We start from the raw sequence: 13,980 nt of genomic DNA, 5'->3' as shown, positions 1-13,980 counted from the left end.
ACAACAAAGAATCCAGTTGCAGAAGTATATATATCACTAAGGACTCAAAGAAAGGGAAGCTAAGTAAGAACAAAACACACATTAAGTTCATTTGGACTATTCATTTTCAATAAATGGGAAAAGTATTAGAATCAAATTCCATTAACACACTAAACCCTATACTGATGCCCAATTTACAGAATGAAATAACCTTAATTACCGATCAGACATTAGTCTCTTCTTGAGGGCTATGAAATTTGGCTATGTCTACTTGAATGCAAGTGCTCCAAAACAACAGAGCAAGACAAGAGTTTTCAAACATGGAATGTTAGTTGTTGAAGAAATAGATTACTCCAACACAAGCTAATCAGATAGAGACAGTTTAGAGGTAAAAGAGAAACTCCCTATTGAACCTCTACTGCTCAAATACATCTCAACATGAGGGGGGGAAAAAAATCACAACTACTAAACATAGAAAGTCCTTAAGACCATCCTCGGGAAAGCACAAAAATCATACAAAGAAAAAGGAAGCTTAAAGCAGCACAGGGGAAATTCATACCGACATCAAGAAACTCCAGGTACCACCTCAATAATACTTATTATGAAAGCTGTTCTCAACTGGGCAGATAATTTTATTTATAGAAGTGTAAAACCCAGCCTAATAATAATAGAATAATACAAGACTTGTAATAAAATGAAACTTAACTCCTGCTTTACAATAAACACCCTTACAATTTGAGAGTTCATCTTTCAATTCAAATACCAAACAACCATGGAAAGTATCTGGTCTGAATCTAACTTAAATTCTCTAATAAATAAAAGAGTGAAACAGAATAACCACTTAAAGGTTAGGGAAAAATCTAGTTACTATTTTCTAAAGCAAACAACAAACAACATGAAAATTAGCATCAAGTGAACATTAGAATCATACAACCTCAATTTAAAATAATTTAATCCTCAATTTTTTAATACATTTAATTTCTAAACATAACCACAAACAAAAGAAAATGCCTTATTATGCTATACTGGGAGAACAATCGAACTAAATTATTTTTTTATAGGAGATTTTTTTTTTTGCCCTCCCAGCTTACGTAATATTTCCTGCTCTACTCACAACCAGAGAAAAAGATTAAAATACCTATATTTCTGTCTAGCAACAATGGCTTACCAATATTATCTTAAAACATTCACTATAATAATTTTGAATAGAATGAAACACAAGTTATACACTTCAGGGATCCTTGCATCAAAGGCAAAAAGAAATATGTAACAATTATCAAATTTAAAAAACATATATATACTTACACTAATGTCATTAAGAACATTAGATGCCTGTTCATGCTTTAGATTTCCTTTAATGACATGGTATGATAACTCATAAAGAGCTTGCTGGAAATCTGTCAAACATAAAAGAAAGAGTATAATGACACAGTCTCTTGAACATGAAAGGTAGACTCTCTAGGGGAAGATCTACGTATTTCCTACTTCTCGGAATTATTATAAACATCAATAATGATTAAGAAAACTATACTTCTAATGCTTTTCTCCAGCAGACTTTTTCCTTTTATTTTCACAAAAACACAATACTTAAAAGAGTAGAAAAAAGTTAACCTTGACTCCACTACTATAACATAACTACTGCTTGAGCACTTCCTTCCCATTTTTTTCTATATGTCTACATATTTTACATACTTGCATTCAGAGTTTACATCATTTGGTATTCTGATTACCTGAACACTTTTAAAAGCATTTTCTCATGCTACCAAAGTCTACGAAATTATTTTTAATGACTGCACAGAACTCTAGAAAGTGAATATAAACTAACCATTCTTCTCGCCAGGAGATTCACAGATTTTTCTAACTATATTCAGTTAGAAAAACTGACTAACTATATAGTCAATTCAATCGCAGGGCTACACTGACAACAGATAAGGAATAGCAGTAAATATAAAATTTAATTTTACCCATATCCTACTGTCAGAGAAATTTCTCCCCAAAAATCTCATTTTCTCCTCTATTTCCATCAGAATTCAAACTAAAATACATTCAGCCCTCTGTATCCATAGGTTCTGCATCCACAGATATGGAGGGCTGACTTTAGTCACTGTACAATGCCATTTTATATAAGGAACTTGAGGATCCTCGGATTTTGGTATCAGAGGGAGCTCCTGGAACCAATCCCCTGCAGATACTAAGGGATGATTGTAATTACATATGTACATACACACATAAAACATCAATCCTATGAGAATTGTCAACCACATGTACAGTAGTCTCATTCACTATTAATCAGCATAGCCCCCCTTTCCTGGAGAAGGAATTTGGGGAAGGGGGAGGAGTTAATGGTCAGGTGAACACCTCCTTCCAGCCACCTTTTTCTTTAGTTCCATACACTAAAATCTTTATCTCCTTCCTCTCATTAAAAGTAGGAAAACAAGTAGCTCTAAAAACATTAATGTAAAATAAAGTCAATTTATAATCCGCTTTTGAAATAAATCAAAAAATCTTTCAGGGCAATATAACAAGTTAAGAAATCAAATATTTGGGAGTTCCCTGGTGTTCTAGTGGTTAGGATTCGGTGCTTTCACTGCTGTGGCCGGGGTTCAATCCCTGGTCAGGGAACTGAGATCCTATAAGCTGTGCAGCGTGGCCAAAAAATAAAAATTTAAAAGAGAAATCAAATATTTAAAAATCTTCTCCTTTCGTCTACTACTAGCCACAAAAAAGGAACATAACAGAAATCAAAACTTTTATCAATCTCCCTTTAAACAATGAAAATAGAATTTTACAATGAAATAAATTTGTCCATTAAATTATTCACAAAAGAAATATAGCCAGATTATCCCAATTCCTTATGAAGAATCCATTAAATATATTCTACCATTTTCACAAATATGCCTTCATTATGCTTACAGTAAACTATATAAAAAGTAAAATGCAAAGGAAAAATTTCTGTTAGTATGGTAGGAATGTGAGGTCAATTTCATGCTTTCAATTTCCATTAATAAAATGCTTTTATAACAAATAATAGCCATTTGAAGTTATCCAGATAACTAAGATTTTTTAAAGAGCAATCACTCTTAGAAGCACAAAACAGGTGAGCATCATAAACTAAATTCCCATAAGAATAGCGGCTGAAGGAATTCTAATCTTTTTTTTTTTTTTTTTTTTGCGATACGCGGGCCTCTCACTGCTGTGCCTTCTCCCGCTGCGGAGCACAGGTTCCGGACGCGCAGGCTCAGCGGCCACGGCTCACGGGCCCAGCCGCTCCGCGGCATGTGGGATCCTCCCGGACCGGGGCACGAACCCGTGTCCCCTGCATCAGCAGGTGGACTCTCAACCACTGCGCCACCAGGGAAGCCCGGGAATTCTAATCTTAATCAAAGGAGATTAAAGTAGAGAACAAATGGCCCAGGTCATCTTGCTGACGCTAAGTGACATAAAAACAATCACAATGTAATCCACAAAGTAGCAAAGATAGTCCCCAATTCACGTGTTATTTAAATGCCCATTTAAGTGGCTAGGAAGTCCTGTCGTAATTTACCCACAGAAATAGTAAGTGGTGTCTTAAAGACCACCAAGGCTAGTCCCACAAAGCCCTGCAAAATCTACACTAAAGTTGAAAAACTTTACATTTACAATGGGGAGGAAAACTTAGAACCCTCACAATTACACAGAAAAGAACAAATGCTAATGTTTCAGAAAAAGCAGCTTTAAGAACAGCCACAAGTAAAAGGGACTTCTAGACGTTCTTTGTGGAATTTGAACATTTTAGACACTAGTTCTTGGTTATGTCGAATATCACTAAGACTACTCATGTTTATCAGCCATCCTTACAATGTTATTTTATGGGGGGGTGGGGAAGAGACATAAAAAGAACAAGGAGAAGCAGCGTGTGCAAGGGAAACTGTCTGCCTGAAATGAAATCAATTTGAGGGAGAGGCAGAAAGGGAAAAAAAGGGCACAAGGAACACCACCCAAACTCAATCCTGCTGAGATAGAGGAAGGAAATTCTGAAGAAACAACATTCAATTCCCTGCATGGACTACCCACTGGGGCCCTCAGACCAAAGCTTGATTGTTGGCAGATATCAGCCAGAGTGTTATGCATTGAGGAAGTAGGCAAGGGCAAGCAAGAGAGAACACCTGCAGCTGAGCCAATGAGGCCACACTCCTACTATTTGGGGTTTCATACATGAATCAGAACCACCATGCAAATTTAACAATAATCTGATAGCTGTTACACATCCACACAGTCCCATTTAAAACTGGAAGAGTAATCACCCTGTTACGCTATTTATAGTTTTTCTGAGAATTCTTTTTCTTATTTTATCTACTTGAGGTTTCAATCGCAAACAAGATCCAAGTTAACTGAGTAGTTAGAAACTTGTTTCAAACATAAGGTGAAAAAAATAACTATCCAAATGCTTTTAAAAAGGAATCTTTTTTTACTCTCTTACATTTCTGACAGTCAACTGACTTATTCAAAAAAGGCATTGTATCAACCTCAGAAATCTTTATGAATGATCATGCAATTTTATTTTTTTTTATTTTTTATTTTTTGAGCAAATATCTCGATTTAATTAATCATATTTCATAGAAGCTCAGAGCACTCAAACATTTCCCCTTTACATGAATAAACAAAAGCCCTGTAATTTACAATGTTCAGAACACTATATAAAAGAATTCCCATAAAAATTACATTAGGATCTTTTCCATCACCAGGGCAACTGCAGTAGTTTCCTCTGACTTGTACAGCCTCTGCCTGAATACATGTTCCTCTTTGTGATGATATAAATTTAAATTTAGGTAAGTACAGATCACAGCAAAAATTAAAGTTTTCATCTTTAATGACTTTGGAAATAACGTACATTTTTATGACACCAATGCTACAGTTTTTGGAGTCACAGTAAGATACACAGAATTACATCCGTAATTAACATGAATGCCAACATTTCAAGCAGTAATTTCTGTTACATGGCAAACAAAATCAAGAAAGCAACCAACAAACAAAAGAGACCCATAGCTTCAGACAAGGTAAATCCCAGGATAGCATATGAGAACAGCTGCTGTTTCAGCGAAGGGTTTCTGGCGTAACCAATGATGAGGCTGCCGAAGACTGTGCCAATACCAGCACCAGAACCAGTCACTCCTACTGTTGCAGCACCTGCACCTATAAATTTGGCCGCAGTATCAATGTCTCTGCTGACTGCACTGGTCTGGAACTCCCTTTGGATTAACTGAGACACACCATTCTGGGCCCCATTAAATACCGTAGAGCTCTCTCCAGTCCTAGCCTCTGGTAGAGATAACACTGATGAAGAAATTGGTTTGTATGCAACTCTGGATCCAGCTCGGATCAGAACTGGGGTGCAGGCGAGCTTGGTGCAGGCAAACATCTTGCACTCTTCGGGGTGGCGCGGCTGGAGGACTTGGGTGACAAGCGACTAGGGCTCCTCTCCCACTTCCTCTCTTCCCGGGAAGTGGCAGTGGCCGAGTCAGCAGAGGTCGAAGGAATGATCATGCAATTTTAAAAGCAGGATGATTGGAAAATAACTTTGGGCATTGGACTAGGAATGTTAACAGGTCTTACCCAAATGACAGAAAGAAAAATGGCTTACTCATTTGTTTAAAAATGCTTTCTATTCAGAAACCCAAATGTTCCTCAAAAAGTATATAGTCTCATATTAAGGTAATATTTAATTTTTGATAAAAGTAAACTTATCTACAGAAAATTATCTATTAATTTTTTATTTAAAACACAATATTGACTATAAATTATTTTTCCAGATTTGAAAAAAATATGTATGGGTTCTATCCCCAACGAAAGCTACATATGAAAATGCTTTAAACTTACTAGGCATTACTGCTTTTGTTTTTGCCCCTCCTTTTCTAAATCCATATACCTAATTTTAAATTAATGAAAGTTAAATACCAAATCCTTTAAAATTAACATAACTAAAAATTTACACCCTGTTTAATAACATTTTACTTAATATACCATATTTGTGATATGCAGTAGTGAACAACTCCATTCCATTTAATGTTTTCCATGACACTACCTTTAACAAGATCCCCAGATACCACCTAAACATTACCAGCTTTAGTAAAAACACTGAACCTCAGTTTCTGGAAGTTTCCTAGTGCAAAAAAGATCAGAATAGTTTTTTTTTTTTTTTCTGTGCTAGCTCTTCTCTCCTGTTTATGATTGATACCTAGCCTGTATAAGTTTTACTACAGCTAGCAACTGCTGAAATGTAGGTAAATATACCATGTTACAATTACAAAAGCCAAGCAATATTATATGACTTATGCAGGTCAAAAGACAACCATATACAGAGATATATAGTCTTACTATAACTATGGTTTTAATCTCAATTTTAATCTATTCATATAAAAGCTTTATATAATGTGAATATCTTAGACCTTTTGCTTTTATTCATAAAATTTAATGGAAAACAGGATATTTATTAATTGTGACCAAGCCAAAAATAATAGCTATGATACTTTTATTTATTTATTTTTGGGGCTGCGTTGGGTCTTTGTTGCAGCGCACGGGCTTCCTCTAGCTGTGGTGAGAGGGGGCTACTCTTCATGGGGGTGCACGGACTTCTCATTGTGGTGGCTTCTCTTGTTGCGGAGCACGGGATCTAGGCACGCAGGCTTCAGTAGCTACAGCACACAGGCTCAGTAGTTGCAGCACATGGGCCCTAGACTGCGCAGGCTTCAGTAGTTGTTGCACGTGGGCTCAGTAGTTGTGGTGCACAGGTGGTAGGGTATGCGGGCTTCAGTAGTTGTGGCTCACGGGCTCTAGAGCGCAGGCTCAGTAGTTGTGGCTCACGGGCTTAGTTGCTCCATGGCATGTGGGATCTTCCCGGACCAGGGATCAAGCCCATGCCCCCTGCATTGGCAGGAGGATTCTTAACCACTGCGCCACCAGGGAAGTCCCATGATACTTTTAAAAGTCTTACCTCTATAAGTTGAACTATCATGGCTTTTATTTTCACTGAGGATCCGGCATAAATGCAAACTAGAATAAAACAAATAATCTGTATTAATTTCTAATCCTAACATAGATAATCCTTATAGAGCAAATTATATCAACTAAAAATATCTGGAAATGTATCAAATATTTTTAAATCCATTAGTTTATAATTTAAATAAAACAAACCTATAAACCCTAACTGGTCAGAACTGGAGGATGCTAGTGAATCAAGTCATTATTTTGAAAACTGGTAAATAAAACAATGAAAATCAAGCACTTATGCTGCCTTTTGCATATGAACGAATAGTTGATAAGAAATGCCTCTGTTAGTATTTCAGCTAAGAAACGAAGGAACGGTAGAATTAGAACATCACCATTTTAAGTTCCTAATAAATTAAAGGATCTAGGCATCTATTAATGGCTATTCACATCACAAGACACAATCAGATATTATGTGCCTCCTGATCCTGATATACAAGAATACACCACCACCTATGATGTTGTCTTTAAAGGGGTGTGGGGGCAATAACTTAAATTCAAACTGTGGGAAACTCTATAGGGCAATGGTCCAGTCTTTTCAACAAATATATTACAAGGGAAAATAAAAGATGGTGTGGTATCCTCAGGGTAAAAAAGGCTTAAGAGATGTATCGATCACAGTGTATGGAACCTTACTTGGATCCTGTTTCAAACAAATATTTTAAAAATTAACATTTATGAGTCAACTGGAATATTTTATAACTTTTAAACGATAGGTGCTGAAATATCTACAGATGAAATATTTACTTCAAAAGGATGGGAAAATGGGTAGGGTTACAGATGAAACAAGACTGGCCAGCAGATGATAAATATTTAAGTTGGTTGATGATTTCATTGGGGAGCTATTATATCTACTTTCTCATCTGAGACTTTTTTCCAATAACAAAGTTTCAAAACAAAAAGTTGAAATTTTTTTCATACAATTCAAAATTTAAAAAATACTTATTGTATGGTGAATATTTCTTCACTAATTTAAATACAGCAAAGGATAGATATACAGTACACAGTGAAAAGACGTATGTTTAATTGGAGTTCCAGAAAGAAGAAAGAACAGGGCAAAAGCAGTATTTGAAGAAATAAAAGCGAAGAATTCAATTTTCCAGAACTGAACTGAAATCCATATCTGGGCATATCATAGTAAAACTACAGAAAACCAAAGACAAAATCATTTAAGCACCTGAAGAAAAAAAGGCAATTAGTATCTTCATGACTTCTAACAAGAACACTTGATAGCGGGAAGATACATTCAAGGTGCTAAAACAAAGTCCGTGCCAACCTAAAATACTATACCCAAAAAACACAGTTCCAAGAAAAGACAAAATAAGGACTGAAATTAAGACTAATAAAAATTGAGTTCACATACTAAAAGAAATACTTGAGGACATTCTGCAGGCGGGATAAAAATGATCCCACATAACACCTTAGAGTTGCAGCAAGAAATGAGGGAAAGAAGTGCTAAGTATATAGGAAATTCTAATTTAATATTAACTGAATAATATTAATAGTGACTTACAGTATTTAAACATGTGTACTATTAAATATAGAGAGATAGATACATAAATGGAAAAACACTGAAATACATCAGAGCTGACGTGAGTTTACCCAAAATACACAAAGTTGGTTCAAATTAACTCACCACATTAAACTCACATTTTTTTAAAACATCTTTATTCGAGTATAACTGTTTTACTATAGTGTGTTAGTTTCTGCTTTACAACAAAGTGAATCAGTTATGCATATACATATGTTCCCATATCTCTTCCCTCTTGTGTCTCCCTCCCTCCCACCCTCCCTATCCCACTCCTGTAGGTGGTCACAAAGCATCAAGCTGATCTCCCTGTGCTATGTGGCTACTTCCCACTAGCTATCTATTTTACATTTGGTAGTGTATATATGTCCATGCCACTCTCTAACGTCATCACAGCTTACCCTTCTCCCTCCCCATATCCTCAAGGCCATGCTCTAGTAGGTCTGTGTTTTATTCCCGTCCCTCCCCTAGTCTCTTCATGACATTTTTTTTCTTAGATTACATATGTATGTGTCAGCATACAGTGCTTGTTTTTCTCCTTCTGACTTACTTCACTCTGTATGACAGACTCAAGGTCCATCCACCTCACTACAAATAACTGTTTCACTCTTTTATATGGCTGAGTAATATTCCATTGTATATATGTGCCACACCTTCTTTATCCATTCTTCTGTTGATGGACACTTAGGTTGCTTCCATGTCCTGGCTATTGTAAATAGAGCTGCAATGAACATTTTGGTACATGACTCTTTTTGAATTATGGTTTTCTCAGGGTATATGCCCAGTAGTGGGATTGCTGGGTCGTATGGTAGTTCTATTTGTAGTTTTTTAAGGAATCTCCACACTGTTCTCCATAGTGGCTGTATCAATTTACATTCCCACCAACATTGCAAGAGGGTTCCCTTTTCTCCACACCCTCTCCAGCATTTACTGTTTCTACATTTTTTGATGATGGAAATTCTGACCAGTGTGAGATGATATCTCATTGTAATTTTGATTTGCATTTCTCTAATGATTAATGATGTTGAGCATTCTTTTATGTGTTTGTTGGCAATCTGTATATCTTCTTTGGAGAAATGTCTATTTAGGTCTTCTGCCCATTTTTGGATTGGGTTGTTTGTTTTTTATTATTGAGCTGCATGAGTTGCTTATAAATTTTGGAGATTAATCCTTTGTCAGTTGCTTCATTTGCAAATTTTTTCTCCCATTCTGAGGGTTGTCTTTCGGTCTTGTTTATGGTATCCTTTGCTGTGCAAAAGCTTTTAAGTTTCATTAGGTCCCACCTGTTTACATTTGTTTTTATTTCCATTTCTCTAGGAGATGGGTCAAAAAGGATCTTGCTGTGATTTATGTCATAGAATGTTCTGCCTATGTTTTCCTCTAAGAGTTTGATAGTGTCTGGCCTTACATTTAGGTATTTAACCCATTTTGAGTTTATTTTTGTGTGTGGTTTTAGGGACTATTCTAATTTCATACTTTTACATGTACCTGTCCAGTTTTCCCAGCACCACTTATTCAAGAGGCTGTCTTTTCTCCACTGTATATTCTTGCCTCCTTTATCAAAGATAAGGAGACCATACGTGCTTGGTTTTATCTCTGGGCTTTCTATCCTATTCCATTAATCTATATTTCTGTTTTTGTGCCAGTACCATACTGTCTTGATTACTGTAGCTTTGTAGTATAGTCTGAAGTCAGGGAGCCTGATTCCACCAGCTCCATTTTCGTTCTCAAGATTGCTGTGGCTATTCAGGGTCTTTTGTGTTTCCATACAAATTGGGAAATTTTTTGTTCTAGTTCTGTAAAAAATACCAGTGGTAGTTTGATAGGGATTGCATTGAATCGGTATATTGCTTTGGGTAGTATAGTCATTGTCACAATGTGGATTCTTCCAATCCAAGAACATGGTATATCTCTCCATCTATTTATATCATCTTTAATTTCTTTCATCAGTGTCTTATAGTTTTCTGAAGACAGGTCTTTTGTCTCCTTAGGTAGCTTTATTCCTAGATATTTTATTCTTTTTGTTGCAATGGTAAATGGGAGTGTTTTCTTAATTTCACTCTCAGATTTTTCATCATTAGTGTATAAGAATGCCAGAGATTTCTGTGCATTAATTTTGTATCCTGCTACTTTACCAAATTCATTGATTAGCTCTAGTAGTTTTCTGGTAGCATCCTTAGGATTCTCTATGTATAGTATCATGTCATCTGCAAACAGTGACAGCTTTACTTCTTCTTTTCCTATTTTGATTCCTTTTATTTCTTTTTCTTCTCTGATTGCTGTGGCAAGAACGTCCAAAACTATGTTGAATAAGAGTGGTGAGAGTTGGCAACCTCATCTTGTTCCTGATCTTAGTGGAAATGGTTTCAGTTTTTCACCATTGAGGATGATGTTGGCTGTGGGTTTGTCATATATGGCCTTTATTATGTTGACTAAAGTCCCCTCTATGCCTACTTTCTGCAGGTTCTTATCATAAATCGGTGTTTAATTTTCTCAAAAACTTTCTCTGCATCTATTGAGATGATCATATGGCTTTATTCCTTCAGTGTGTTGATATGGTGTATCACGTTGATTGATTTGTGTATATTGAAGAATAGTTGCATTCCTGGGATAAACCCCACTTGATCATGGTATATGACCCTTTTAATGTACTGTTGCATTCTGTTTGCTAGTATTTTGTTGAGGATTTTGGCATCTATGTTCATCAGTGATATTGGCCTGTAGTTTTCTTTCTTTGTGACGTCTTTGTCTGGTTTTGGTATCAGGATTATGGTGGCCTCGCAGAATGAGTTTGGGAGTGTTCTTCCCTCTGCTATCTTTTGGAAGAGTTTGAAAAGGATAGGTGTTAGCTCTTCTCTAAATGTTTGAAGGAATTCGCCTGTGAAGCCATCTGGTCCTGGGCTTTTGTTTGTTGGAAGATTTTTAATCACAGTTTCAATTTCAGTGCTTGTGATTGGGCTGTTCATGTTTTCTATTTCTTCCTGGTTCAGTCTCGGCAGCTTGTGCACTTCTAAGAATTTGTCCATTTCTTCCAGGTTGTCCATTTTATTGGCACATAGTTGCTTGTAGTAATCTCTAATAAACTTTTGTATTTCTGCAGTGTCAGTTGTTACTTCTCCTTTTTCATTTCTAATTCTATTGATTTGAGTCTTCTCCCTTTTTTTCTTGATGAGTCTGGCTAATGGTTTATCAATTTTGTTTATCTTCTAAAAGAACCAGCTTTTAGTTTTATTGATCTTTGCTATCGTTTCCTTCATTCTTTTTCATTTATTTCTGATCTGATCTTTATGATTTCTTTCCTTCTGCTAAATTTGGGGGGTTTTTGTTCTTCTTTCTCTAATTGCTTTAGGTGCAAAGTTAGGTTGTTTATTCGAGATGTTTCCTGTTTCTTAAGGTTGGATTGTATTGTTCTAAACTTCCCTCTTAGAACTGCTTTTGCTAAATCCCATAGGTTTTGGGTTGTGATGTCTCCATTGTCATTTGTTTCTAGGTATTTTTTGATTTCCTCGGATTTCTTCAGTGATCACTTCGTTATTAAGTAGTGTGCTGTTTAGCCTCCATGTGTTTGTATTTTTTACAGATCTTCTCCTGTAATTGATATCTAGTCTCATAGTGTTGTGGTCGGAAAAGATACTTGATACGATTTCAAGTTTCTTAAATTTACCAAGGCTAGATTTGTGACCCAAGATATGATCTATCCTGGAGAATGTTCCATGAGCACTTGAGAAAAATGTGTATTCTGTTGTTTTTGGATGGAATGTCCTACAAATATCAATTAAGTCCATCTTGTTTAATATATCATTTAAAGCTTGTGTTTCCTTATTTGTTTTCATTTTGGATGATCTGTCCATTGGTGAAACTGGGGTGTTAAAGTCCCCTACTATGATTGTGTTACTGACGATTTCCCCTTTTATGGCTGTTAGTATTTGCCTTATGTATTGAGGTGCTCCTATGTTGGGTGCATAAATATTTACAATTGTTATATCTTCAAGGATCGATCCCTTCATCATTATGTAGTGTCCTTCTTGGTCTCTTGTAATAGTTTTTATTTTAAAGTCTATTTTGTCTGATATGAGAATTGCTACTCCAGCTTTCTTCTGATTGCCATTTGCATGGAATATCTTTTTCCATCCCCTCACTTTCAGTCTATATATGTCCCTAGGTCTGAAGTGGGTCTCTTGTAGACAGCATATACATGGGTCTTGTTTTTGTATCCATTCAGCCAGTCTGTGTCTTTTGGTGGGAGCATTTAATCCATTTACATTTAAGGTAAATATCGATATGTATGTTCCTATTACCATTTACTTAATTGTTTCAGGTTTGTTCTTGTAGGTCTTTTCCTTGTCTTGTGTTTCTTGCCTAGAGAAGTTCCTTTAGCATTTGTTGTAAAGCTGCTTTGGTGGTGCTGAACTCACTCAGCTTTTGCTTGTCTGTAAAGGTTTTCATTTCTCCATCAAATCTGAATGAGATCCTTGCTGGCTAGAGTAATCTTGGTTGTAGGTTTTTTTCCTTCATCACTTTAAATATGTCCTGCCACTCCCTTCTGGCTTGCAGAGTTTCTGCTGAAATTTCAGATGCTAACCTTATGGGGATTCCCTTGTGTGTTATTTGTTGTTTTTCCCTTGCTGCTCTTAATGTGTTTTCTTTGTATTTAATTTTTGATAGTTTGATCAATATGTCTTGGTGTGTTTCTCTTTGGATTTATCCTGTATGGGCCTCTCTATGCTTCCTGGACTTGATTGACTTATTTCCTTTCCTATATTAGGGAAGTTTTCAACTATAATCTATTCAAATATTTTCTCAGTCCCTTTCTTTTTCTTTTCTTCTTCTGGGACCCCTATAATACGAATGTTGGTGTGTTTAATGTTGTCCCAGAGTCCTCTGAGACTGTCCTCAGTTCTTTTCATTCTTTTTTCTTTCTTCTGCTCTGCAGTAGTTATTTCCACTATTTTATCTTCCAGGTCACTTATCCGTCCTTCTGCCTCAGTTATTCTGCTATTGATCCCATGTAGAGTATTTTTCATTTCATTTAGTGTGTTGCTCATCGTTGCTTGCTTCCTCTTTATTTCTTCTAGGTCCTTGTTAACTGTTTCTTGCAATTTGTCTATTCTATTTCCAAGATTTTGAATCATCTTTACTATCATTATTCTGAATTCTTTTTCAGGTAGACTGCCTATTTCCTCTTCATTTGTTAGGTGTGGTGGGTTTTTACCTTGCTCCTTCATATGCTGTGTGTTTTTCTGTCTTTTCATTCTGCTTACTGTGTTTGGGGTCTCCTTTTTGCAGGCTGCAGGTTCGTAGTTCCCATTGTTTTTGGTGTCTGTCCCCAGTGGCTAAGGTTGGTTCAGTGGGTTGAGTAGGTTTCCTGGTTGTGGGGATTAGTGCCTATGTTCTGGTGGATGAGGCTGGATCTTGTCTTTCTGGTAGGCAGGTCCACATCTGGTGGTGTG

General features: G+C 36.2%; 1 protein-coding gene and 1 pseudogene across 16 annotated transcripts in view; both read right to left on the bottom strand.

Annotated features, from left to right (window-relative positions):
- The window catches only part of THOC2 (THO complex subunit 2), a 128,629-nt gene that overhangs the window by 99,827 nt on the left and 14,822 nt on the right, over window positions 1-13,980 (bottom strand). For all 16 annotated transcript variants that reach the window (XR_010838744.1, XR_010838742.1, XR_010838743.1 and 13 more), the window contains exons 2-3: window positions 6,950-7,008; window positions 1,285-1,376 (exon numbers count right to left, since the gene is read on the bottom strand). Coding sequence is in view for 11 of the 16 variants with exons in the window: in XM_067024041.1 (XP_066880142.1) it covers window positions 1,285-1,376; window positions 6,950-7,008 (151 nt within the window). In the remaining 5 variants the exon portion in view is untranslated. The remainder of the gene's footprint in view (window positions 1-1,284; window positions 1,377-6,949; window positions 7,009-13,980) is intronic.
- On the bottom strand, window positions 4,811-5,466 carry LOC131747981 (ATP synthase F(0) complex subunit C3, mitochondrial pseudogene; annotated as a pseudogene).

Source organism: Kogia breviceps, chromosome X (assembly GCF_026419965.1).
Source record: "Kogia breviceps isolate mKogBre1 chromosome X, mKogBre1 haplotype 1, whole genome shotgun sequence".
NCBI classification, from domain to species: Eukaryota; Metazoa; Chordata; class Mammalia; order Artiodactyla; family Physeteridae; genus Kogia; species Kogia breviceps.
Note: the sequence above shows the minus strand (reverse complement) of the source record. Positions and strands in the feature narration are given on the sequence as shown.